At 47.7% G+C, this 24882-nt stretch overlaps 1 protein-coding gene across 1 annotated transcript in view; it reads right to left on the minus strand.

The window, feature by feature from the left end:
- The window catches only part of CCDC33 (coiled-coil domain containing 33), a 200129-nt gene that overhangs the window by 149267 nt on the left and 25980 nt on the right, over positions 1-24882 (minus strand). Inside the window, exon 4 of the mRNA XM_025199907.1 lies at positions 11622-11785. Within this exon, the coding sequence (XP_025055692.1) occupies positions 11622-11785 (164 nt within the window). The remainder of the gene's footprint in view (positions 1-11621; positions 11786-24882) is intronic.

Raw genomic sequence — 24882 nt, forward strand, 5'->3', positions numbered from 1 at the left:
GTTTTTGCAAGTTTGGTACCTGTGAGTAGAAGCAGGGTGCCTGCCCATGCCCAAGAGCACAAGAGATGTGGTGTAGGCACAAACAGGGTGACTGCTGCATCTTACTGATGCACACACTGTGATCTTCCTCATGGAGACTTTCCCTTTGTTCATTCTTCTTGCCCTTTCTCTGAACTACTAATCAGTGCATTTGAAGTCCAAAGTCCTGGCTGTACAGTAACACAACTCTGCTTGTACACACGGTAGGGGCTTTGCTTCCTTCCAACTACTACATGCAATGGCTCAGATTCCTATTGGATTAACAGTTCTTTTGCTACTGCAGCAATTGAAAATAAGTGTTGCTCCCTTGCTTGGAAACCCAATGGATCTTTTCAAACAATGGAACCTTTCAGAGCAGAATTAATCAGGCCAGAAGCACAATACAGTATTCAACAGAGACCTTGAGGGATTTTTTTTTCCTTGGCATTGAAATGCATCAGCCAAACAGCGAGAACAGGGTTCTCCCCAGCTTGCACCTCAGTGAGCGAGTCCTCCAGGCCTCAGCACTTAAGGGAAAAAGAGCCTGTCACTTCCATCCTCATTGTTTGGTTAATTGGAAAAAAACACCTGGCTGCAGTACTGCAAGGTCATTTCCATTTTGTGCTGGGCCAGGGGCAAACACACACACATACATGTGCATACACACATCTACCCCTGGCCCACCAAGCACACACATACATGCTTCCCTCTGACCTACCACATGCACATACATGTGTGTGCACATGCAGGCACACACACAGACACTGTGCATTAGGCTAGGAGCAAGCACACATTTATATGTGTATGTGTATGCACATATGCATACATGCTGGGCCAGGGGCAAGCACACACACGTGCATGTATACGTATGTGTGCTGGACCAGGGGCAAAAGTGTGTGTGTGTACATGTGCTTGTATTTACCTGTGTGTGCTGGGCCAGAGGCAAGTGCATGCACTTGTGTGCATGCAAGTGTGCTGGGCCAGGAGAATTGCGTGCATGCATGGCGCATACAGAAAAACAGCTCAGAATCTGTAGCTTCAGACCATAATACTGGCTTGAGAACAGAGAAGAGTCCATCACAGCATGAATCTGATCTGGCTTATTTAGCTGGACGTCTGTTCCTGGGACACAGAGACCTGGGGAAGTGAGCTGAAACTAGTGTTAGTCTTTGTGTTCAGCAAGAACAGCTGCAGGATAAGAGCACTCTTTCAGAGGCAGAAATGCAAATACTGTGCTGACTCCAGCCCTTCCCCTGTTACCCTCTAGGTAACAACACTATAAGGATGGCCCAACAGCTAGTCCTTAATGAGCAATATGAAAAGATGGAAAAAAGCCAGACTCAAAGTGCATTGGTAGAAATGCCTCCCAGCACTGGGCAACACCAGGGCAGTGTCCGAGGACTCCAGGACTGAAATATCAGTGCCGAAATGCACTGGCAGAGCTGTGTGAATATGACTGCCTGCTTGTGATGCCCCTGCCTGCACTTGGCCTTGGTGTAACTCAGTGGGGAGAGAGAGATGTAGTTAGCTGTGTTAGTCTGAAGTCAAGTAGAAGGCGGGGGAGATTTGCACCTTACAGACCAGCCAAAGCAGACTATGATGACATATAAATATCTATCTATACCTATCTATAGGTACTGCTAAAAGGACTGGGAGAAGATGGATGAGGATTAAAGTGCTTGGAAGCAGTCTATAAGCATGGAATGAAGGCTTTGGAGGAAAGAAGAGCCCAACATGCAAAGGAAAGTAAAAACCTCAGGAAGACCCTCACACCACATTCAGGACTGTTACATACAAACGTCACATGGGATAAGTGTCGAAGGGATGGTCATTCCGGAATTGGACTCTATAGGCACGCTCACAGATGTTCAAAAAGCTGATGTCTCAGAGCAATTCTATTGTCTTGCAAGACAGACAGATAGATGCCTACATATACAGATGCACACGTATATGCACACACTCTGATGAAGTGAACTTCCGCTCATGCAAGTTTGTCCTAGGTATCTACTTTGGTTAGCATACAAAGGTGTAAATTTCCCCTACCTTCTACCTAACCCAGTGGGAGCCAACTTTTTTGGCAGCCATCCCACAAATAAGCCCACACCCTCTCCAAGTACCACTCTGATTTCATTCCCATCCAATCGACTGCTCCACTTTTTGCTGCTTGCCCTGTGATCCCTGCCTGATCTGCTACTCTACCTTCTGCTTCCCATCCTGTGCTCCCTGATTGATCTGCTACTTTGCTTTCTCTCTTATACGCCATTGCGTTTCCTGCCCCCCTCTCCATGATCTGTGTGTGGCACACACAGAGGCTACCTGTACCACTTGTGGGACCCATGTTGCAGCTTGGTCCTCTCTGGTCTAAACTGTGCTATATCGTGTCAGCCTTGCTTTCATGTACTATAAGCTCCGTTGAAGGTTATCCAAATAGTTCCCGCCCCTCCTACAGTCACATAAACGTAAAGCTCATCCCCAATCTACAGACATCTTGGTCACACACTGTTGGGCTTTAAATGGTTTCTCTTAGGGCTGCTTTATGACCTACCAAATGTTACTGGAACAATTTGTGTTCTGAGCCAATAAAATTTAGTGGAGCTGAAATTAAATAGGAAAAACTGTAAATTGCAAGCAGGAGGTTAGGGAAGAACAGCTTGGCATTCTTGATCAGGGTTTTCATGTCTTCAGTGGGAACTTGCATCACAGCTGCAGGAGAGGAGGCTCCCTAGGACATTAGCATTCTAGTAGCTCAGCCCGAAAGGGCATAGATGTGAAATGGGTCAAAGTTGGTACATCCATCCTCCATACTGCATTTACAGTAGATGCTAGCCATACATACCCCTCCCTGCTGCAGAGGCAGTAAGGAGCAAAGGACTTTCAAAGGAGTCACATAGGGCCCTATGCTGTATTTAATCTGTATACAGAGCTGCCACAGAAACAGGACCTGTCTACAGCAGTGTTTCCCAACCAGTGTGCTGTGGCACAAAAGTGTGCCGTCAGAAATGAGCAGGCGTGCCACAAAATATTGCCACGGCAAGGAGCTGCAATAGGTATGAGGATGGGGAATGCCTTAATACACGTGGCACAGAATTTTTTTTTAATGTAAGTGTGCCTTGGGCTGGAAAAGGTTGGGAAGTAACATTGCCCAGTAACTCCCTATGATAGACCCAGCTGCTCAGGCCTGAGCTAGATACACCAGGCCATGGGAACTGGTGAGCTATGTATCAAAGGTAGAAATCCAAGAGTTTGTCCTAGTCAGGTAAGGGAGAACATAGGGATGCTGTTTCATCACCTCCAAGATATTCTAGTGTCATTCAAAATGTGGAGAGGACATACAGCACTCAGAAGTATCTGATCAAAACCAGAGACCACCTTTCTGGCTAAAGAGGTTCAGAAACATGAACAAGACCAAGCTTAAAGTGTGACCTAGAACCAGCAGATATAAAAGAGTTTAGCTAAGGGATTCCATTATATTATTCTGGGTAGGAGTCAAATGGAAGCAGGCAAGGAGACTAATAGGAATGCAGTACACAGCAGTGATCCAGTTCAGAGGTAACAATCAACAGGTCACCCATAATGGAGTAGATAATGCCATACTACAAGAGGAAAAAGATGCAACCAACCATGGAGCCAAATGCTGACCCCTCAGTCCCAACCACAGCAACTTTTCTGAGAGATGCTCACTCACTTTTCTTTAGGAAGGACTGACAGGGAATAGATTTCCATTCAAGGAGCCCCACAGGGATATGGATGGCTCAAGGAACTGCTGATGGGATGTGGCATGGGTGAAACCCAGGAAGTCCAGCAACAAGTGACTGCTGTTGGAAAGCTGTTCAGAGGGCTGTGAGGAATGAGGTGACATACCTCACACCAAAACCACCCTCCATCTTGATGTTAGGTTCTCTTTTGTGGACTCAGAGGGGCTGCTGATTGAATAGGCCACCGGGACTGAAGCTCCCTCCAGCTGCCCCTGGGCAAGAAGGTAGGGACCCTCCAGTGTGATAGTGGGGGGAAGTGTGCTCCAACACTTCCCTTACAGAACTGCATCTCTGACCAGCTCCAGAGGTTAGCCCCGCCTCTTTAATAGCTTCTTTTATTATTCTCCATCACCTGTCATTTCCATCTCACTAGCCCCTGCCAGCTGGCAGTGCCACCTGCATCATAAGGTGAGCCAGTTAAGCTTTACTGTACTTCCCCTGGACGGCTGCCCAAGGTGGCATCCCAAGAACTTTGATAGGAAAAAAACCGCAAACCCCCAGGTCCCCTGAAGTCAGATTTCCAACTAGCACTTACCTGGCCTGGCCCTCATCTTGCCATTGAGGGATGTTGCATTTCACACCATACAAGCCACCTTTCGATCTTCTTTTTGCCCTCCTTATAATAAAGTGTCCTTGTGTGTAATAATCAATCCCCTTCTGCCTTTGCTGCCTCACTATGGTTACTAAAAGGCACCGGGATGAGTTCCTGCATCAGTAATTTGCAGGCCCTGGTGCCAATATCCATGGAGTTGCTCCTGTCCCCTCGTCTCCCTCCCCTGTACCAAGCCCTCCCAACTCCTGCCCCGGGTTACCATGGTGATGAAGTGATGGAGCAGCATCAGAATGTAAAGAGAGAAGCAACAAGCATAAGCCACCCTCATGTTACCATTTAGGTTATTGATGTTTAAATCTCCCGAGATTATCTGGATATAATTGGTTTATGGAAATAGAAACAGCTCCTGCAGTGGAGCTACTCAGGCGTCAGCCTGTGTGGGGGGTGGAGGGAGAGCTTCTGTCACTGTGCTCCTGCATCAGCTGATTAAAACCATGGGTGGGTTGGGCTGAAAGGTGTGGGGGTGAGCCCTTGCTGCCTGGAAGACCCAGCTTGTGATTATGGTTATACTGAGGTCAATCCAAACTCCATTGATCTGAGCAGAACTGCTCTGGGTTCCCTCTACTGTAACAGGTCAGAGTCTGGTTTCTTGCAGGGACAAGCGGGTGCCCAGGACAGCCCAGGAGAAAGAAAGCTGGGGTGGCAGCTGGGAGGCTGAGGGCTCTCAGATGCAGCATGGGTAACAGTCCAGACAAATGTCTTCCATGCTGCCCCATCAAATGTGCTTATATCCTAATTTGTAGGTACCAGCTCTGGAGGCTGGAGTTCAGCTCCCAAGCTCCTCTCTGCCAAGTGACCAATTAGCAGACACTTGTCCACATTTTTCCCTGCTTGCAGGTGGTCACTGGTCCACAACCAAATAGAAATGTGCCTATAGGTCATTGGGTTAGTGTCTGCCCACAGTCAAGGAACAAGCCATTTCAGAAAGAAACTGGCTATGGTTTTCTTCTCAGGGACTTGAGGAAGGAGTCTGTAGTAGCCAAAAGCTTGTCTCTCTCTCTCTCCCAACTATACAACTGGTCCAATAAACTACATCTTCTACAAAAAGATCCCTGCCTCTAGGATGTTTAGTTGATTCCAAAGACCAAGGCAGACCTCAGAGACGTGATCAGCAGTTCAGACAGGAGCTTCACATTCACCCAAGAAGGGAAGCAAATCTGAAAGGGACCAATGCTAGTGCAGAGTCTATTTAAAATGCATTGTGGGCAGGTTGCATTCAGCTGATTTAGAATGGAGAAAGGGACCTATGGTATATAGTCATCTTGGCATTCTCCTTGCCATCTGAGGACAAAATCCTTTGCTCTATAGGTGGATAGAAGGATCAGTTATTAGGATCAGTCTTGCCTTTCTATTCCCTGGGCATGTCCTTTGCCAAGGGCTGATTAAATCTCCCAGTCCTTTCTGTGTGGTTGGTCAGCATCATCTCCAAGTTACAGGTGGGGGCAACTGAGGCACAGATAATAAGTGAAATCAATTTAATGAAGTCAACTACAGGCCTGACACTTAGTTCAATGATCCAGCTACTGAGTACACCCTTCCCACGACTGTAAGGAATCTCGCATTATATCCTTAATCTTGATTGCACCTTCTTCAGGTAGGCAAAGACTGAGCCCTATTCTTTGTCACCCCACTGGAGAATGGGGCTCTTGCATCTTTGTAAAACACTATTTCCTCTGTGAAGCTGTTCCCCATGTCATCAAGAAGCAGACGTTCCTTGGTGCTGACTACTTACTCCCTGCTGCTCCCCACGTGCTAGGAATGGGCTCCAAGGCTGACATCAGGGGTCAATAGCATTTAAGTGCAATATGATCGCCTTTACGTTGCCAAGGCAAATTGGGCCTGCCATGCAACTGGAATCTACCAGTGCTGTGTGAAACACTCCAGCATCCTAATTCAAGTCTAGAAGAGCTTTGGATCTGATCTGTAATGCATCGGTATTCATGAGAGGTTTCCTCTCCCCAGGTCAGAGTTTGCACTGGTGGGAGGGGAAGGAGAAATGAAGGGGCTCTGTGGCTGGTTTTAATCTCTCGTGTTCTGCTCGGAGTTGCTGTTTTCACTGCTTTAAAAAAATGTCACTCCTGCCCCCAGGCAAATCCATCACAGAGAAAGCCTGCACTTTAGCAGCCATTTCCTGTGCTTCTGGTCTGAATGTTTTCCAGCCCACTTCAAAAAGCAATGTCACAATCACAGAAACAATCAGAGGAAGAGGTGCGAGTTGCCACGTAGGAGACATGGCCCCAGTCCCCTGGCCTCAGGCTCCTTGCCCTGGAAATAGCACCCTCCATTTTCAGAGGGTCATGCTGGCAGATGAGTATGGGCTTGGAAGGGAGCCCAGCCTGGACATCCCTCACCCAAGCAGGTGACCCATCCTGGCAGCTGAGTAACACTACAGCACAACCAGCACCCCCTCACAGCCTCAGGCCCTGGAACTGAACCCCCCAACCTCATTAAGAGAAGTAGAATAGTCCACTCATTTTTAAATTATCTCTGCACCCCTTTGGGTTTTGCTCTGTTGTTACCGCTGAGTGTACAGATGACTACAACTGGATTGCAGGTGCAATGAAGATTAAGGATATAATGTGAGATTCCTTACAGTTGTGGGAAGGGTGTAGGTAGGAGCTGGATCATTGAACTAAGTGTCAGGCCTGTGGTCGACGTCATTAAACTGATTTAACTTATTATCTGTGCCTCAGTTTCCCCAACCTGTAACTTGGAGATGATGCTGACCAACCACACAGAAGGGACTGGGAGATTTAAATCAGCCCTTGGCAAAGGACATGCCCAGGAAACAGAAAAGCAAGACTGATCCTAATAACAGCTGGGGTTGCTTTTGTTCTGTATGGATAAAATACAGCTCTAGACAAGAAGCTGCAGTTGGGTAACCACACACCATCACCCCGATATGATCTCTGTGGCACAAACATGCCAGATGCTACAATTCACCACTAGGGAAGTCCTGAACTTACATCCATCCTGCATGGCGCACTGGAGCATCAAGGATGTTCAGGTGATCAGACAGAGGAGTGGCAGGAAAGGGGTTAATCCAGTCCAGCTGCCCTGACTGAAGCACACAGGCAATGTTATTTCCAATCCTTCTAGCTTCCAGTTTAGCTTTCCATCAGCAAACACTACTTGGCTCTATCCTGGGGAGGGCAATTATTTTGGGCAGAGGGCCGCTTACTGAGTTTCGGCAAGCCATTGAGGGCCTCATGACAGGCAGCCCAGGGCAGATTAATATTAATTTTCTAAATTTTTAGGGGCCCCGCAGGCCGGATAGAATGGCCTGGTGGGCCGCATCTGGCCCCCGGGCCTCATTTTGCCCACCCCTGCTCTATCCCCTTTCACTCCCCATAAGCAGGCATTGGAGGGCAGCAGGAAAAGCAAGTGGGTCCACCTGAGGAAGCAGAAGGAGCAGGAGCTCCCATCCCCTCGCTCTCTGGGCTCCTGTGAAGTGGACTAATCACTTGTTTTGCCAGCCATGCTGTGGCACATCCAGCTTCTCACCACATGCAACTCTGCATGGCAGTGCCTTGTCATCACCAGTGACCTGCACTACTTAATAACCACCTCCTTCATTTCAGCCAGCCCCTCCATTTCCCTCCTTTCCTACACCTCACCTGCTGCCATCTCTGCCTCTCCTCTCATGCAACTGGACCTCCTTCTCCACCTTATCCTGGTGCCCTGTTCTGCTCCATCTCAGGCCTCTCTCCCCACACCTCCCAATGAAAGACCTTATGGAAAGAGGTTCTTTACTTGGTGGGATATGAGCTAGCACCACAGACTGAACAGACCTAAGCGGCAAATAGGAATGAGGTTGTTCTAAAGAGATTCTGGAAACAGAAGGGCAAAAGGAAATCTGTGTCCATTGCAAGCCTAGGACAAGTTGGAGATGAAGGACATTTGGGTTTGATTACAGAACAAAGGAACCTGTTGCAGAGGAAATGTTGGAGGTCTAGGAGAGAAAATAGGGAACAGCTGGTCACTGGGAGTGGCGCTGCCTTTTCCCAGAAATCAAGACTTGTTTGATAAATCTATTATTGGGCCAACTAGATAGTTGAGAGAGATGTTAGACAAACTTTCCAACACATAACACACTTCCTCAGGGCTGGGAAAGAAGCAGACTTCGTTACAGCTTGCATAAACTTAGGAAGTAGATGTCACTGGGTCCTTATTGCTTCATCTAGTGTGATCTACCCAGACAGCTGCATCCTGCCTGCCGCAATCCTACCATGGGAATCCTCTCCCCCTGCTCCCCTTAGTGTTCTTTCAAACCTGGTGTACCACTCCCCTTGATAGTCTAGCCTTGGCTTTCCCATCTCCCTTGTCTGTCATGTTACTGAGACAAATAGAAATTCTATTCTCTGCAGCAGGGGAAATTAAAGTTGGAGATTAGGAGGAGCTTTCTGACTATGAGGGTGGTCAACCATTGGAAAATACTACCTAGGAAAGTGGTGGAATCTCCATCTTTGGAAACTTTCAAAAGCAGGTTAGACAGAGACTGGGCTGGGATGCTTTAGTCAGGGATGATCCTGCTTTGAGCAGGGGCTGGACTAGACAGATGACCTTGTGAGGTCCCTGCCTGCCCTACTTTTCTGTAGTCCTAATTCTACAGCAGAGTGTGCCCATGAAGCTCCACATATTTTAGCATGGATTTCATGGCACTACAGAAGTTGGTTTCTAAGGGTTAGTCTCCACTATGTCCCCAGTGCTTTACTCACTTTCCAATAATCCCTGCTCACATGCACCAACCCAGACATCTGTGAAGCCATACTGGGGCAACACATAGTGGGTGCTCTCAAGACCTCTCTCTCCAGCAGGCTTGACAGAAGCCAAAAGGGACATCCCAGGAGTTGCTTCATTCATGTGTTTCCAGGTTTGGCACATGATGATGAGGCTGAGTAAGGAGGGCACATTTTGAGAGCATCCTTCCCCAAGGCCACTGGTGATGCAGTGTAGATGTATGCCAAGATGGAGTTCAATCAGTCAGTCAGTCCCGAGGCTGCACTGACCGTTGGGGCACCTTTGATATCGCAATTACTTTCTTCCATTCTTCCCAGTCATTTCCAAACCTTGTACTCTCAGTCAATTTTAATCCCATCCAGTCTTTGATATTGGTGGTCAGGTCAGGTCAGGGTTTACTCAGAACAGGTCAGGATTTACCATGCCACTGGTACCATGTAGCCCACTGCAACCTGTCTCATGGTCAGGTTGCTGGAGACTAAACTGGCACCCCCACCTGGTCTGCCAGGTGAGAAAGGTGTATGGAGACCCAGCAGGGCTAAAAACCTGTCAAAGGGTGGATAAGCTCACAAGAGTTGATGGCCATCCACACCTGGGATGAGCACCGCCAGATTATTTCTACCATAAGAATCACCAATGATGCAAAGACAAGATGGAGTTAAACCATCATAATAGCAGTGTCAGTGGAGAATCAAACCCTCAAATCTTTTTTTTGATGATTTCATCCTTCTTTCACTTCAATAAGCTCCAATTTCTTGTCCTCTATTGGAGGATATTGAATTGTATACAGCTGTTCCAGAGCAAGATCTTTCTTGTACACCAACAGTTCCCAAATGGCTCTGGGAAGAGGGGTCTTAATCAAATAGCTCATGCAAGAAGCAGCAGTGGATCAAACTAACCACTGTTTGCATAGGTCCTACATAGACAGCAATGATTTCTTTGAAAGAGGGGAAAGCAGCAGCAGCAATGGGTCATTATTATTTCCCTTTAAGGGCTGATCAGAATTCACGCTTTACCTGTTCGATCATAACAGTACTACTACTTAACGTGTCCTTTCAGTCTACACACACCCAAACTTGTGCTGCTTAATTGAGTCCCTCGATGCATCTATTATGCACGAGAGAAGTTTTGTGCACTAAAGCCTACTGCTTTATTTATTTATTACGATACTATATTATTTATTATGATTATATATATAAAACCAATAAGCACTATCCTCTGGGCTTTTCAACAGTATTTTATACATTTCATATTAATTCCAAGTGCCGCATTAGGGTATGGTAGAGGATGGTTAGTTGGTAGAGGTGCCCCCACCTGCTTCCCACTGTGAGTCTCATTGCCCATGGTGCCCCACACCTGCTTCCCTGCCCATGTTGTCCACTCCCACCATCAACGCTGTCTCCCCAATGTTCCACAGCTCCCCCCTCCACCACCTTCAGTGCTTCCCTGCCCATGATGCCCATTTTTACCCACATGGTTGCTATTCCTGATTGACACCAGCATGCAGGATGGCAGGAAAGTCTCCTTGTTCCTGAGCCCAGTCACCCCCACTCCCTGTGCCCCCGCTTCCCCATGCAGTGTGTCCCCCCCCAGTTTGGGCAGGGGAATGGGGGATGGGGTGATGGGAAGCTCTAGGGGCTCCATTCTTTGCCCCATGGCCATCCTCTACCAACCAACCCAACAGGAAACCCTTGCCCAATCCAGAAACCTCTTAGGTTACTCCCACTCCAATGGGTAATCTGCTGACAAAATAGTACACTCAGCCCTTGGAGACTAGGGATTGTCACTGTTCCTCAGAATATGGTTATTGCCTTGATGCATCCTACTCAGTGCAAAAACACAAACACAACCTCCATTTCTCCAGCTTCCAAACCCACCCCAAACACCAGATGTCTAGCTGTATCAGTGGGGCCAAAACCCATCCAGGGCAGTCCTACAGCAGCCACAGACTCCGAACTATGGCTCTCACCACTTCAGGGGCCTACAAGTTCTTCAACAGAGACTACCCAGTGGAAACTAGTCCCTCCTCTACATGGTACACTGCTTTGAATGAAGGGAACACCTTCATTTGCTACTCCTCAGCCTTCACAAAGTTGGTTCATTTCACTCCCCTCCTCTACACTGCTGCTACAGCACTTTTTCTGCTGGCATTTTCATGGCATTAATCACAGGCATGACAGCCAGGCTCCAGACAAGGGAGATTAGAAATAGATATTCTACCCCATGTGCTGCATACATCATCATTTCTGACAACTTGTCCAAGGACCACAGAGGATTTGCCCAGTGTCTCAAAAGACTTCAGTCTCCCTGATGTACTATGTTATGCTTTTAACTAAGAGACACATCTTTCTGGCCAGGCCTCCAAAATGCCCATTTACTCAGCAGCAGAATAAGACCAAACAGACTAACTTTCGGCCTGCACTTCCTCTTGCCAATTCTCTGCTGCAGAAACAGATCCCATAATTAGAACAATTAATATTCTCCAAGGTACTCACACAATCACATAGGGCCATGGTGCTTGGCCCCGCTGGTTAGGAGGTAGGTTGGTGGCTCCATGTAGAGTGACAGAGATGGAGTCTTTTCCGGGGTGCGCCAAGTGCCAGTTGTTAGTTTCTGAAGTGCGCACAGATTCATCGCCTTCAGGAGGAGACTCTGATACCTGGTAGGTGCAAGTAGGAGGAACTTCAATGTGGGATTTGCATTTGTTTTTCTCCCACCCTCATTCACCTTCCACCTCCCACTGTCCATATCTGCAGCTCTATCCTAAAGACACAGACACTTCATTAGGCCTGCTGGGCTCATGTATTTCATCCCCTTTTGACTACATCTCTCTCATGCTGCGAGAAATGAGTTCATACCAGCTCAGGTCCCAAGCAAGAATTGATTCAGGGATGTCTGTTCTCAACTAACTCCCATGGACATTGCCTGGGGACAGAGGGAGAACTCATTCCTGAACAAGCTGAGCTGTGGACACTTGGCCTCTCCCCCAGTGTGCTCTTAACATGACTCACAGCAGGTCCAGAGTAAAGGATTGCTCATCAGGGAAAGGAATCTGAGTTTCCATAGCCTAGCCAGTGCTTTGTTTTTCTGCTGAGATGGCTAACAAAAGAAATAATTTGGGGAGTATGGGAGGGTGGATTTAGAGAAAAAGGAATGAGGAGGTAGTATGAGAAAACAGTTGAGGCTAGGAGTACAGGAAAATGAGCGTGGATGAAGAGAGGGAAAATTTGGGGGGCAGGTGTACAAAGGGAACAGAGAGAATAAATGTGATGGAGGCCAGCGCCTGGGTGGGCAAGAACAGGATGGCAGCTCCCTCACCTAGAGGCAGGTAAGTAGAGTCCCCTTGGAGCAGCTGGAGAAGGCCTACATTTCTGCCATGTGCATAAAAAAGATCGAAGAAAATTCACTTTCTGACTTTTAGGGCAAGCCCTTTACCCTCACGCCATCTCCCTCCCTCCATTCAAGGGACCATTATGGACACCCTGCAATAGCTTGAGCTTCAGTTGGAATTCCTGGACCGTGTGAGGGATATACTCCACCTTGGGAATTCCCTGCATGGCTGGCTCGGGGTGGAGGGAAGTCTAAATGCCTCCTCCTGTCCACCGCTTCTTCAGTGGAAGGAGCCGGTCAGGGGTGAGAAGCCAGCAGCCAGCAGGGATAGTGATGGAGAACAGGATACAGTCTGCTGGAGAAGCAGAGTGCTCTCCTCTTCTGGTGTGGTAGGCTGAAAATGAACGGTCTAAAAATAATCCAAGCACACACCTAGCCCCCGTGCCTCAGTACAAGAAGCTTGGCTACAAACTGGGTGAATTGAAGGGATAGAGCCCCCAGAACATCCCTGGACAACTAGCCTGTCTTGAGATGCCCTCAACCCAGACAATAGCACTGACGACACCTCTAGATCTAGATCAGAACTGTTCCACCCCCAACAGTGATGTCATGATAACATCACCATGGGTAGAACAGGAACAAGGCTGCAATTGGACACTGAGAGGTCCAAGCTGTGTGACATCATTTCAAACCCAGCTACAGCTCAGCTTCTGGAGATGGACAGAAAGGCAATCTCTGCACAGTCCTGGTCCTGTAAGCTGCTCTAACACTGGTTCAGAGCCATGAAGTAGACACCTGGGAGCCTGAGCCATTTTTACTGAATTGATTAGGCCCTCTGGAGTCTGGTCTACAACACAGTTAGGTGCAGAGAGAGGACCACAATGTCTACAAGGATGTAACAATACCTCAGAAGCAGTAAGTTATTCAGATAGCCATCATCTTCACTCGGGTGAACAAAAGACACCATGTTTTCAGGCTTTTCTCTCTCTACAAAAGGTGCAGAATGCTGTGCAATAAAAACACCCTGTGCACATACCTATGCACTTTATGTTTGAACTTTTCTTAATTGTGCAGTCAAAATTTAGCAACGTAAAACTCTCCCAAGACAGTAGATTATGAAAGACTGCTTCACAAATAGGTCCAGGGCGGTGATGCTCCCCCTCTATGCGGCACTGGTCAGGCCGCAGCTGGAGTACTATGTCCAGTTCTGGATGCCACAATTCAAGTAGGATACAGACAACCTGGAGAGGGTCCAAAGAACAGTCACTCATCTGACTGAAGGCCTGCAGGGAAGGCCCTACGAGGAAAGGCTAAGGGACCATAACCTCGTCACCCTCTCCAAGAGAAGGCTGAGAGGGGACCCTGTGGCGGCGTGCAAATTCATAAGGAGAGAGCAACACGAAGTAGGCAATGATCTGTTTGCCAGGGCACCCCCTGGAACAACAAGGAACAATGGCCATAAGCTACTGGAGAGAAGGTTTAGACTGGACATTAGAAAAAATTTCTTCATGGTCAGGGTTGCCAGGATCTGCAATGGGCTTCCAAGGGAGGTGGTGCTCGCTCCATCCTTGGGGGTCTTCAAGAGGAGACTGGACAGGCGCCTGGCTGGGTTCACATAACCCCAGGTTTGGTGACCCTTTCCTTGCCTGCCAGGGGCAGGGGGGGGGGCCTACAGGCCCCCAGGGGTCGGACTAGATGGCCCACTGAGGTCCCTTCCGACCCTGGAATCTATGAATGTATGAAACAGGCTGGTGAAGCCATGGAAACCAGGCCCCAAAGTAGATGAAGACTCCTAATTGATCCAACCCTGTTCTACATCTGGGTCCATGAGGACTTGACAACCCTCTTCATCTCAGCTTCTCCCTCCTCCCATCATTATTTCCTATGATACACAAACAAGATGCTCTCCTCAGGATCTTAAACCCTCCGATAAGCTTCATTTCTCCCTCTTCTATCTCTCCCTGCCTGCCATACCCCCATGTCAAACCCTAAATCTTGAAATTTATGAGACTCTGCAGGAACTGGGATTCCAGCCTAATCATATGAAAAGGGAAGAGTGAGATTTTTCTCTCTGACTTATCACAGCTAGTGGGAACTGAGGAGTGGGAAAGCAAACTAAAAGCTGGTGGCCTTTAGACACAGGGGTCTGGCTGCATTTCTCCAACTTAGCTACATGTACTCAGCTGGGATCTGAAAGCTTGTCTGCAAAACCTAGTAGATGCTGCATCCACTCCATGATTTATCATTCCAACCTATGCTGTGCAACCACCAAGATGGAGCACTAGTGTTTCAGCTGGTTCATGAAAAGGGTGAGATAAAAATTGTAGGGCATGGAGCTGATTAACATTCAGTGAGACATCTTTAATATCAAGGCATCAACACTGGGTCACATCACAAGTGACAGAAGTGTTACTTTTCAACTTTGCCCTCAGCCAGAGTGCTATGTGGCTTTAATCAAAATTCACTGCCACTGTCTGTGTGTTAAGCAAGAGATGGTCAGGACTGGAGACTTGGATCACTCTGGCTGGTTCTGTTCATGCTAGTGGCTACCAGTTTCTCCCAGGGAGCACAACAGGGAAGGGTTCATGACTACAGACTGAAAGTCCAATAGCCTCCAACGCACAGATCAGTTCAGAATCTTCCGCTTCTCTGCATCCAGCTTTTTACACAGAGCAGATGAAGAGAGAGAGATGTCTATGGAGACAGACAAATCAAATTAATGGTATTTATTCCATGAAAGAAGAATTTCCCATGCAGTAATCTGTTGGTCTGCATATAGTCTGATCATGTGGGACTAATCCTAAACCAATAAGAACTGAATCAGGCCTGGATGGCAGGTCTGCCAAGAAAACATGCCAGGAAGTCTTAAGTCTTCCTCCTGAAGCTGGTTCTGATTTACTGCCCCTGATGGCACTAGGGGATCCTGTCCAACTGAAGGGCAATGTCTTAAACAAGGCTTTGAAATAGAGGTCAGTTTTCTTGATCATGAAGGAGTTTTGACTAGGAAAGGAGTTTTTTTCCTGGCCAAACTGGATACCACTCCTCTTAAAGTCACATCTGGACAGGATGGCCAGAACTTCCCAACACGGGCAGCTAGAAATAGATGCAAGTAGTTAACTTGCTGTCTTTGGAAACATTAGTCTACGTTCTAATGCACTTCCCAAGATAACCTACTGTTCTCAGGCACAGTAAGTAGCAAGCATGTTCGCCTTCAAACCAAAGGCAAGTTCAGGGAAAAAGAATCAAACAAACAGAGACACCCAACAGTCCCATCCCAGACATTTCTGAAATATGACTTCCTGTGATATTAGGAGTTAAAAAAGGGAAAATATAGTCTTGCCTTGTGCAAAAGGAGGTCAAGGATGGACTTCAGCATCTTTCCTGGAAGAGATCTCAGGAGCTTTTGATGAAGAAAGCCTCTCCTCCTGCCCCATCCTACTAGTTGTTTGCATTGCACTGGAGCATGGTGGATCAAGACTTTATAGCCAACATTACCAGGAAACCGCTACAAAATTGGTATCTCACAAGACTATTCCTTTTGTAGATTAAACCTCTCTGGCTCTACATCCAACTTGGTAGTGCCCTTCACACAAGGGTAGATGGCAGCCCAGGTGCAATTCAGGCATGTACATGAAAAAAGCATTTAGCTGTCTTTGATTTTAAGGAGGGATGCTTTTCCCAGGCCCCAAGGGAGCCTGCATTCAATCACAACCAGATGAGGTGCTAATGAAAGCGCCTTCTGCCTTCATTTGCAAGTCAAGAAGGCCTGGGGATTTGTGTCTATCTTCACTCCTCATCCTGCCTTCCCATGGCTGCCCCTGCCCCAGGAAACAGGACAGCCAGAAGGATTTCCCCAATATAATTCAGAGTTGCTAGTCCAGCCAAAACCAAGATAGAAGTACTTAGCAGATGACAGGGTAAGGCAGAGGCCTCAGTGTTCTCTCTAAAGGTAACTGGCAGGGCTTCCTAAACAGCACTGAAAATTTCCATGTGCCTTAGTGAATTCTGACAAGCATCAGTACAAACCACCCTCATCCCTGCTTGCTCTAGTTGTCCAGTCAATCTGCATTTCTCATTCCTCTAGTCTCCATGCTATAATAAATTAAATCTGCTCTGATGTCTGGCCCATTGCTGGACGACAGCAGCATTTCCTGTTTATGCTCATAGAGATCACTGACACAGCACAGCTTGGCAAGGCAACTACACCTCAGAAGATCTCCAGGGGAAGACAGGAACTGCTGCATGGAGCGGCAGACTTGAAGGAGGAGCCATCCCTGGCATGGCTCGGACAGCCCTATAGCAACAGAGCACAATGAGCAGCTTTGTCCACAAGCCGCCTTTCTAGTATGCCGAGCCCAGCACTCGTGAGCAACCCTATGATAATAAGCCAGCCTGTGCAGTAGTTTAAATAAACTGCCTTCCAGTAACAAAAGTATTCACATCTGTGGGGGCCTGAACAATCCTACCACAAACAAATCTGCACAGCTTTGTTTAAAGTCTACCGTACAAGAACAAACCAGCATGCTGCTCCAGAATGACCCCTCTCGTGTGGGAAGTGCTCGGACACTTTGATGCTGGGCAGCAGTATAAAACTAAGGCAAGCCACCTTACCCAGGCCAGTGCTTCTGAGCACCTCCTACACTAGCTGACCTGGGTACAAATGCACTGTCAGTGGCAAGGCAAAAAGGGACTGGATTTCTATTGTGTGCTTCCCTTAAACCAGGTGTGTCAAACCTACCCTATGCCTTGGTTTGGATCCAAACTGCAGGGCTGCTTGCCAGACCTGTATCTATCTACAGACGCCCTGGGCCGGATCTGAGCCTGGCAGTTGCAGGGCACATGGCAGAAGTGGAAGGAGCACAAAGGCACAAGCAAAGGAGGCTGCTTGCTGTTGCTCCTGTTAAGTGGCTCTGGGGCTTCTTGGGCTGTGTCAGCATAGCCCTCACCACCCCTTCCGCATAGGGGAGGGCCATGGCAGGGCAGCCCAGCCATAGGAGCTGGGAAGATGCAGTCTATTTTAGGGGAGGAGGGTGAGAGAGGCAAGTGGAATGGCGCTCCCCCCTCTCTCCCCAGCGGGCTTTGCTATGGGAGGTGTGCTCCTGTGTCTAGAAATGAAATTGGGGAGGGGAGGATGTGAACAGGGCACCAAGAGCAGCCCCTGAGGAGCCTGTACCACTGGGCTGCTGCACCAGTGCCTTGCCAGCCTGTCCCTTAGGCTGCAACAGCCTAAGTCCAATGGTGCAGCAGCAGGAGCTGTAGCAGCTGCCACCCCAGCATAGAGAGCAGGGGCAGGTAAGATCCCACTCCTCCTCCACCCATCTCCCACCCCGCTCGCCAATAGTCAGGAATCCCCCCTTGACCCCCTTATCTCTGCCCTGGGTGCTGAAAGATCTACATGCCTTTGCCCATAGGCCAGGCAGAATAGCTCCATATGCCAAATGTGGCCCAAGGGCCATAGGTTTGACACCCCTGGGCTAAAACTACAGCATGCAGGAAACAGGATTTTCAGCTATTAGGATCAATATCTAACAATGGATCCTCCTCCCACAGTGGGTTGAGCCAGAATTTCCTGGCCCAGCAACTACCCGCTTCCTCCACTGAGAAGTCCTTTCTAAATGAATGCACAGATCCCCTCTGACAGCGTGTCCTTGGTGCCAGACTTCTTTGGCTCGTGCTTCTCAGGTCCTCTCCTTTGGGTCTCCCTCCAGCATCTCACTTCACAGGAGAGGCTCAGATGGGGTTGGCAGCTGGAGAGATGAGTGGAGCGTTATCAGTAAAGTGTGTGACAATTAAGGAATTCTCTTGGTCGCCACCTTTTCATCACCCACAATCACAGCTTCAAGCAGCCTAAAGGGAAAAACATGATGCAAAGGACCAGGCCTTCTCATAAAGAGTGACTTGAACTTCTCAGTTATCAAAACAGAGGGGAGAGATGGGGGAGTAGGGGGTGAGGAGGGAAAGCTGAGCTGCAAAAATTCAAATGTACCTAGAGGTGCGGGACACCTACTTCTTCCACTACAAATAGGAAAACTTTTGATTGCTTCCCTTCATTTGATCCCCATTCAGGGATTGCTAACTTCATGGGCTGGATTCAGCCTGTGGGCCCTAGGCAGTCCACGTTGGCATGGAAAAATGGACGGCACAGAGCTGTGCTGTGCCACCTGCCTTCCAGAGGGGGTGGGGATATGTAGGGAGGGTAAATGCAGGCAATAGGCTGCTCCAGGGCACAGACTTTCAGCCTCCAATGGGGGCTGCGTTGCAAAGGGGAGCTCATGTCAGCATAAGGTTGCTGACCCCTTCTCTAATATATATATACACACACACACATATATATTTGTGCATGTGAACTCCATTTACATGTATGCAGCAGTATTTACCATTGTACATTTGCTGTGCACATAAAGTTATAATTAATCCCCAATGTAAGAAGCTTAGATCCTAAATAGACCAAGTCACACAAAACAAAGTGGTATTACCCTCCTTTGGCAGATGGGGGAAGAGATATCAGATGACTTTATGAAGGACACATGAACCCAGAGCTCTCGAGTCTTAGGGGTTGGAGACACCGCAGTTACTCCATGCTAATTTATCCCATTTTCTATTCCGCGGAGGGTGTGGACAATGACCAGCTCTCCCAGGGGATCTAAGAGTAGATGATTACAGCTCCTGGCCAGTGTGTGGTAGAGGAGGCATAAATAGCAAGTGGTTAGCTTGGGACTGCAACTGATGGGGGGAAAAGACACACAACTAGGGTGCCAGCATAACTTACGCTAGCATGTTTACTTCTCACTTTCCAACAGGTAACTTTAACAGATACAGTGATTTGCACCAGTGTAACACTGAAAGTAATTCATTCATTCACCTTTTACCTCACCGTAGAGTCTAATTATTTCAGGATAAATATGCCACGTGTCTGCACTTTTTGTCCAGTATGTTAAATTACTAGACCAAGAAAAACATTGATTTTTTTCGGTTTCCTTCAGTTGAACACCCGGCAGGGTTCTTCTACACAGGGAAACTGGCCATAATAGCTCCCCTTATTCCTGAAGGAGAGTAGGTGAGTTATTCAGGAATGGCAATAGCATTTTAAATCCACCTTCTACCTTATTCTGGAATGACTTCCCATATAGGTAAGCTCTTAGGTGCCTGTCCTTTACAGAATGCTATTTGCTGGGAAATGGGATGTGGGAATTCATTATGCTACACAGGTGGCATTTGGCTTGGTTTGCTCTTAAGCCAACCTCCACAACTGCAACTTCAGACTCCATTAGTAATTCTATTATGAAAATAAATTTGCATCATCTGGAAAATACAAGCTTGCATTTCTGCAGAAAAACGAATCAAACCAAACCATACAAGGGCCATAATGGCTGTGGGAGTGAAAAGAAAGGCAGGTATGCAAAAAAAAATCCTCTGGGGAGGTAGAGGTGGTGAAGAATTTGCAAGATAACATGGACACAGAAATAGTCAGGCAGTTTGGGCTGCATGATTCTATGATCAGAAATGTATATAACACTGCAGATGAGGTCTACCAGGGCTTTGTAAAATGGCCTCAGTATGATACCCTGGCCTTCCCTTGTACTGACATTGCCTCTGAACTTGGGGTCATCTAAAAGTTTCCTCAAGACACTTCGTGTGCCAACCTCATTAATGAAAATATTAGACAGAAGTGCTTGGTCCCCAAAGCAATCTTTGTAGATCTCCACTAATAACCTCCCTCTAGCCTGAGGCTCCACCTTTCAGCATAACCTTTACCATCTCCCTTTGAGCCAACTCCTAGTCACCTTACAGTCAGTCCCTCTGCTAGTCTCCAGGTAGCCACCGATTAAATGCTTTACTAAAGTCCAGAGAGATGAGATCTATGGGAACTGGCTTTGTCTGGGAAATCAGTTATCTGTCCAAGACATCTAGCTATCTTTGTATACCTAGGATTCATTTCATCCCATTTTCCATTGGACTCCATTACTGTTTCCAAAATTTGTTTAGAAGTTTTTCATGCTATTGAAACCCAACTAACAGGCCTGTAGGTGTTAAGGTCATTCCTCCCCACCCCGACCAGCACAGAATTACTGTCCAAGCTGAGGATTCAGTGGTCCATCCCCTGGACCGAAGTGGCCAAAGACAAGTCAAGTCCCAGAATGACACAAGTTTAGCTCTGCTCCCTCCCTCTTCCCAGTCTGCCACATGCCAAACACAGCAGTTGCCCATGCCACTTGTGGCAGACATGCTGCAGTTTGGCCACCCTGCCTTAGACCATCCTTCCCCAAGTATTAATGGTAGCTACTCCCACTCCCTTTGCACTCATGTGGCTGACACTAGCTCCTGAGTTCTGTTCTAGCTCTGTCACAGACTCCCCCTGGGATGCTGACCACTTTCCAACGGACCATGTCTTCATTGAAATCATTAGTTCCCTTCAATTCGCAGAAGCAGTTCTAGTCTCATTAGTCTCATTGGAGTGAAAGCAACCACCCTGAGCAGCAATGCAACGTTGAGTCTTGATGAGCTCTTGTACATCATGCTGCCGTATCCCCATTCCATTATTAACGCCAGGTGTCTGTTGCACTCAAAATTCAACCTGCTCCCTCTAGCTACCTCAGGCTAAAAGTGCCCTTAACACAGGTTGGGATTTGTGTGCAGCCCTAACATGACTCCTGTCTACAAACCTTCAGCTACATCTGAGGCTGGCACTGCAGAGAAGCCCTAGGAGTGTCAACCTCCCTCTTGTAAAAAGGGATTGATAGTACACCTCTCCCCTCATTCAAGCTGGCCAAGTAATTCAAGGGAGCAGTAGGCAAGTGATGACTGCTGTAGACCTAAGACTGTTGCCATTGTGATACTGATGCTGACAGGAGCAGGCCCATAGGCTCTGTACAGAGGAGACATGGTAGCAGTAGAGTAACTAGAGCTGGGCAATGGGGGTACCAGCCCTGGGCTTCAATTTTGACAAGGGTACAAGAATTGCTACCACTACCACCAGTCCAATTGCTAACACTGTCCTGCCCACTACCATCCACCCAGGGGCCAGAAGTTGGTTTGTTATGCCTCTGTGTGGTGGCCATGGTGAAGGGGAGAAGCTGGGTTTAGTTTAGCTGTTTCTAGCAGCAAGGAGTTAAAGAGCAGTACTACCAACTGAAGGGTGCGTGGGACTTCCCAGTAGTCTTTGCAGGAGCAAGAAGATCCCCCTGCACCTGGCAAACACTCCAACTGCACCATCAGATCTCACAAGTAAGGGCTCTGTGAACTCCATCAAACCCGGCTCGTACTCAGAGAAGTATGCAGCTTCATTCCCCGCCTGGGGCTGCCGTGCCTCTTTGGGCTATAAATAGACCTACCCCAATTTTTTGCCTGACGTATTTTGGTCAGAAGAATGCAGCGTTGTGGGAAATCACAACTGTCGAAGGAATGTATCAGTGGGCTTTTTTTTTTCCTCCAAGGGAAAAATTCAAAAGAAGTCATTTTGTCCCACTCATTTCCCTTCAACAATATCAAAACATTTCACATGATGAAGTAAAAATATTTGGCTTTGATTCATTTAATCTGGACTTTAATATTTGTTTTGTAGAATACGCAAAGACGTTCCTTGCTTTGGGATGAGAGGATCTTTCACTAATGTGGATAATATTAGGTTTTGATCTGAATGCAAAACATGGAATGTGTGGTGAATAGGGACACACTGAGTTTTTGCCCCGAAGCACATTTTAAAAAGTTTCAGTGTTCAAGAAGTTTTAACTGCAAACTCTTACTCTGCCTGGGCAGCACCCAGCCTATTTGGGGGCCCTGACCTCAGTATGGACCTTTGAGCTTCTTCAGAAGTGCTGGGGCTGTTGCAGGCACTATTATGATGATGCTCACTTTTTCCAGCCCATCAGGGCCTGGTTGTTGAGTTCAGCAATGAAGAATTTAATAGAGCAAACCACAGCTCTGTACCTGGCCTGCCTGGCTTGGCAAGAGCATTATGCTGGCAGAGAAACAATTCAATGGCTTTGTAATAAAAGGAAAAACTAATCGAAGCTGTGTATGCAGAGTAAATACATGGTTGGTGGGGGGGAATGAGAGTGGATTTAACAGGAAAATTGTTATCCTTGCGGGAGGGGGGTGGGGGGAATGAAACAAGGTGTGGAGCACTTATTTCCATCTGCAGATAATCACTTCCCTCTTCTCCCCCATCTACCATCCCAGCCAGGACCAGCTCACGGTGACAGTGATGGAGAGGAAAATTATAGGGTATAGCCCTGACAAAAGATATTACCCTACTGGGTCACACATCCTGCCCTATATTACTCCATCTGCATGCAGTGACATTACACATCACTCCCTCCCGCTCCCCCACAGCTGCATGCACCATTGTGGAGACCTCTTCCCCACCTCCCTGTAACACACATGCTTTCTGACAGCTGTACAAGCAGGCTATCCCAGACCATCACATCCCTCGCTCCAGTAATCCCACCTCCCTGCACCCACCACACATGCCAGACAGACAAAGGCATGAAAAAAACCCTACACACATACCATCTCCAGTCAGGCCCCTGTCAAGGTAGAAAACAAGTCCAGATCACCAAACCTACATACGCAAGTCTAGATCTCACAGCCATGCAGGTGCTACCACAGAAAGCTTTGCATGCAGCATTCACATCAAAGCCAGGCACGTGCACTCATGTGCACAGCATGCTATGAAATGAGGGTTCAGATTTTTGCACAACTGGCCATTTTTGAAGTGGTCTACAGCTGTGCACTTGTGTTTGGTCATGGCTATGGACCACTTTCTGTGGCTGGATCAGGTGAAAATTGTCACTTCTATCTGTGTCCTTTTGAGGGCTCCCCAAACCAGCAGGAACTATCTCCAGAGTCAGATTTCTAGCATTACTTTCCAAGGTTTGGAGCAGGATGAAATGGGTACACCAAGAAAAATGGCCTCTCAGAGACACCTGCATACAAATCAGACCATACTGGGATTCACAAATGTTTTGAAGCTAGTAATAAAACAAGATGGGAATTTTTTCAGAAGCACCAGCCCCACTGGAAGTTAGCAAGGTGCTTTGGACTATCCTATGCATAAATGGCTGTAGATGATGCCCCGTCGCTGCTGTCAAGTGTTAACCCTGACTGTCCCAGGGAGCAAGCGTGATTGCTGTTATTTATTATGTGCATCGCAGTAGCTCATCGGAGCCTCACTTGTTGCTGAGTGCAGGGAGGATGATTGATGGACGTTCAGGAACAATCATCATAATTTGTTTTACTATCACTTGTTTATCATCTTGAAACTGGAATCAATAGTCTCCTCCATGCCCGAGCCAAACACGTCCACGGCCTCTATCTACGGCAGCATGCGGCCAAGATTAAATTGCTTCTGGCTCTGGGATGACACCATATAAATAGCCTCAGGAGCAAGGCGTTTAGTTTGAACAACTGCTGTAGGTTGACATGCTGACATCAATGCAGAGAGAAGGCCACACACATACCAGGGATAGACCAAGCACAGGAGTTATTTGTCCAGGCCGGATCAACTCTGCCAGTCAGTATGAGGGAGCTGGCACCAGAGTTCCTTCCCCCACCTGTCCTCCTACTCTCAACATTAAACTTCCCTAGTCATGATGCATCAGCAGTAGGCCGCCTGCTTGGGAACATGCATCTTCACAATCTAGGGACACAAATTGCAATGGGTGTAGGAAAAGTTCTTTGCACCTCGTGTACCCATATAGGGACAGGAAAAAGTCAGGCTATAACATGCATGTCAGCATGCTGAGAGCATGGACCCTTTTGGCTAGGGAACAAGGAGCTGCACTCATTGCTGTCATCACATCACATCACACACAGCAAGAATTCCCTTTAAAATGTCACCAGGGCATGAAAACTTTTCTAAATCAGCATCCAGATTCAAGCACCTGCTTTCAGGCTGGAAATCTGAGTGGGAATCTAGTCCTGCCCCCTCCATTTCCACAGGCACTTGTGAATATAACACCCACCCTAATGGAGGGTTCATTTAGATCGGGGTGCCCAACCTGCAGCCTGTCACAAGTGGCATGGGCACTGGGCAGCTTCTGTGTGGCACACAGCAGATTGGGGTTGGGCAGCACAGTGGCATATAGGGCGAGGAGAAGAAAGCAGAACAGCAGATCTGATAAGGGAAAGGGATCAGAGTGGCACTTGGTGGGGAGGGGGGCTAATTTGTGGTATGCCTACCACACAGGTTTGCCTTTACTGGTTTAGAAGAGGTCAGCTTACCATTGCCGTCTGCTAGGAGATAGTGACTCTTTCAGACATCCGAGATTCAATCTCTTCTGATCTTCTTTGGAAGAGAGGGAGGGGGTATCATCATCACAAAAGCAGAAGCCTTGGCTTTGCAAGAGCCTTCTAAGTCATTCCCCATTGGCACTTGGCTTCTTGTAATTTGGATCCTGCCATTGTAGAAGCTACTAGTAAGATTCC

The sequence above is a fragment of the Alligator sinensis genome, unplaced genomic scaffold (assembly GCF_000455745.1).
Source record: "Alligator sinensis unplaced genomic scaffold, ASM45574v1 scaffold1097_1, whole genome shotgun sequence".
Lineage (NCBI taxonomy): Eukaryota > Metazoa > Chordata > Crocodylia > Alligatoridae > Alligator > Alligator sinensis.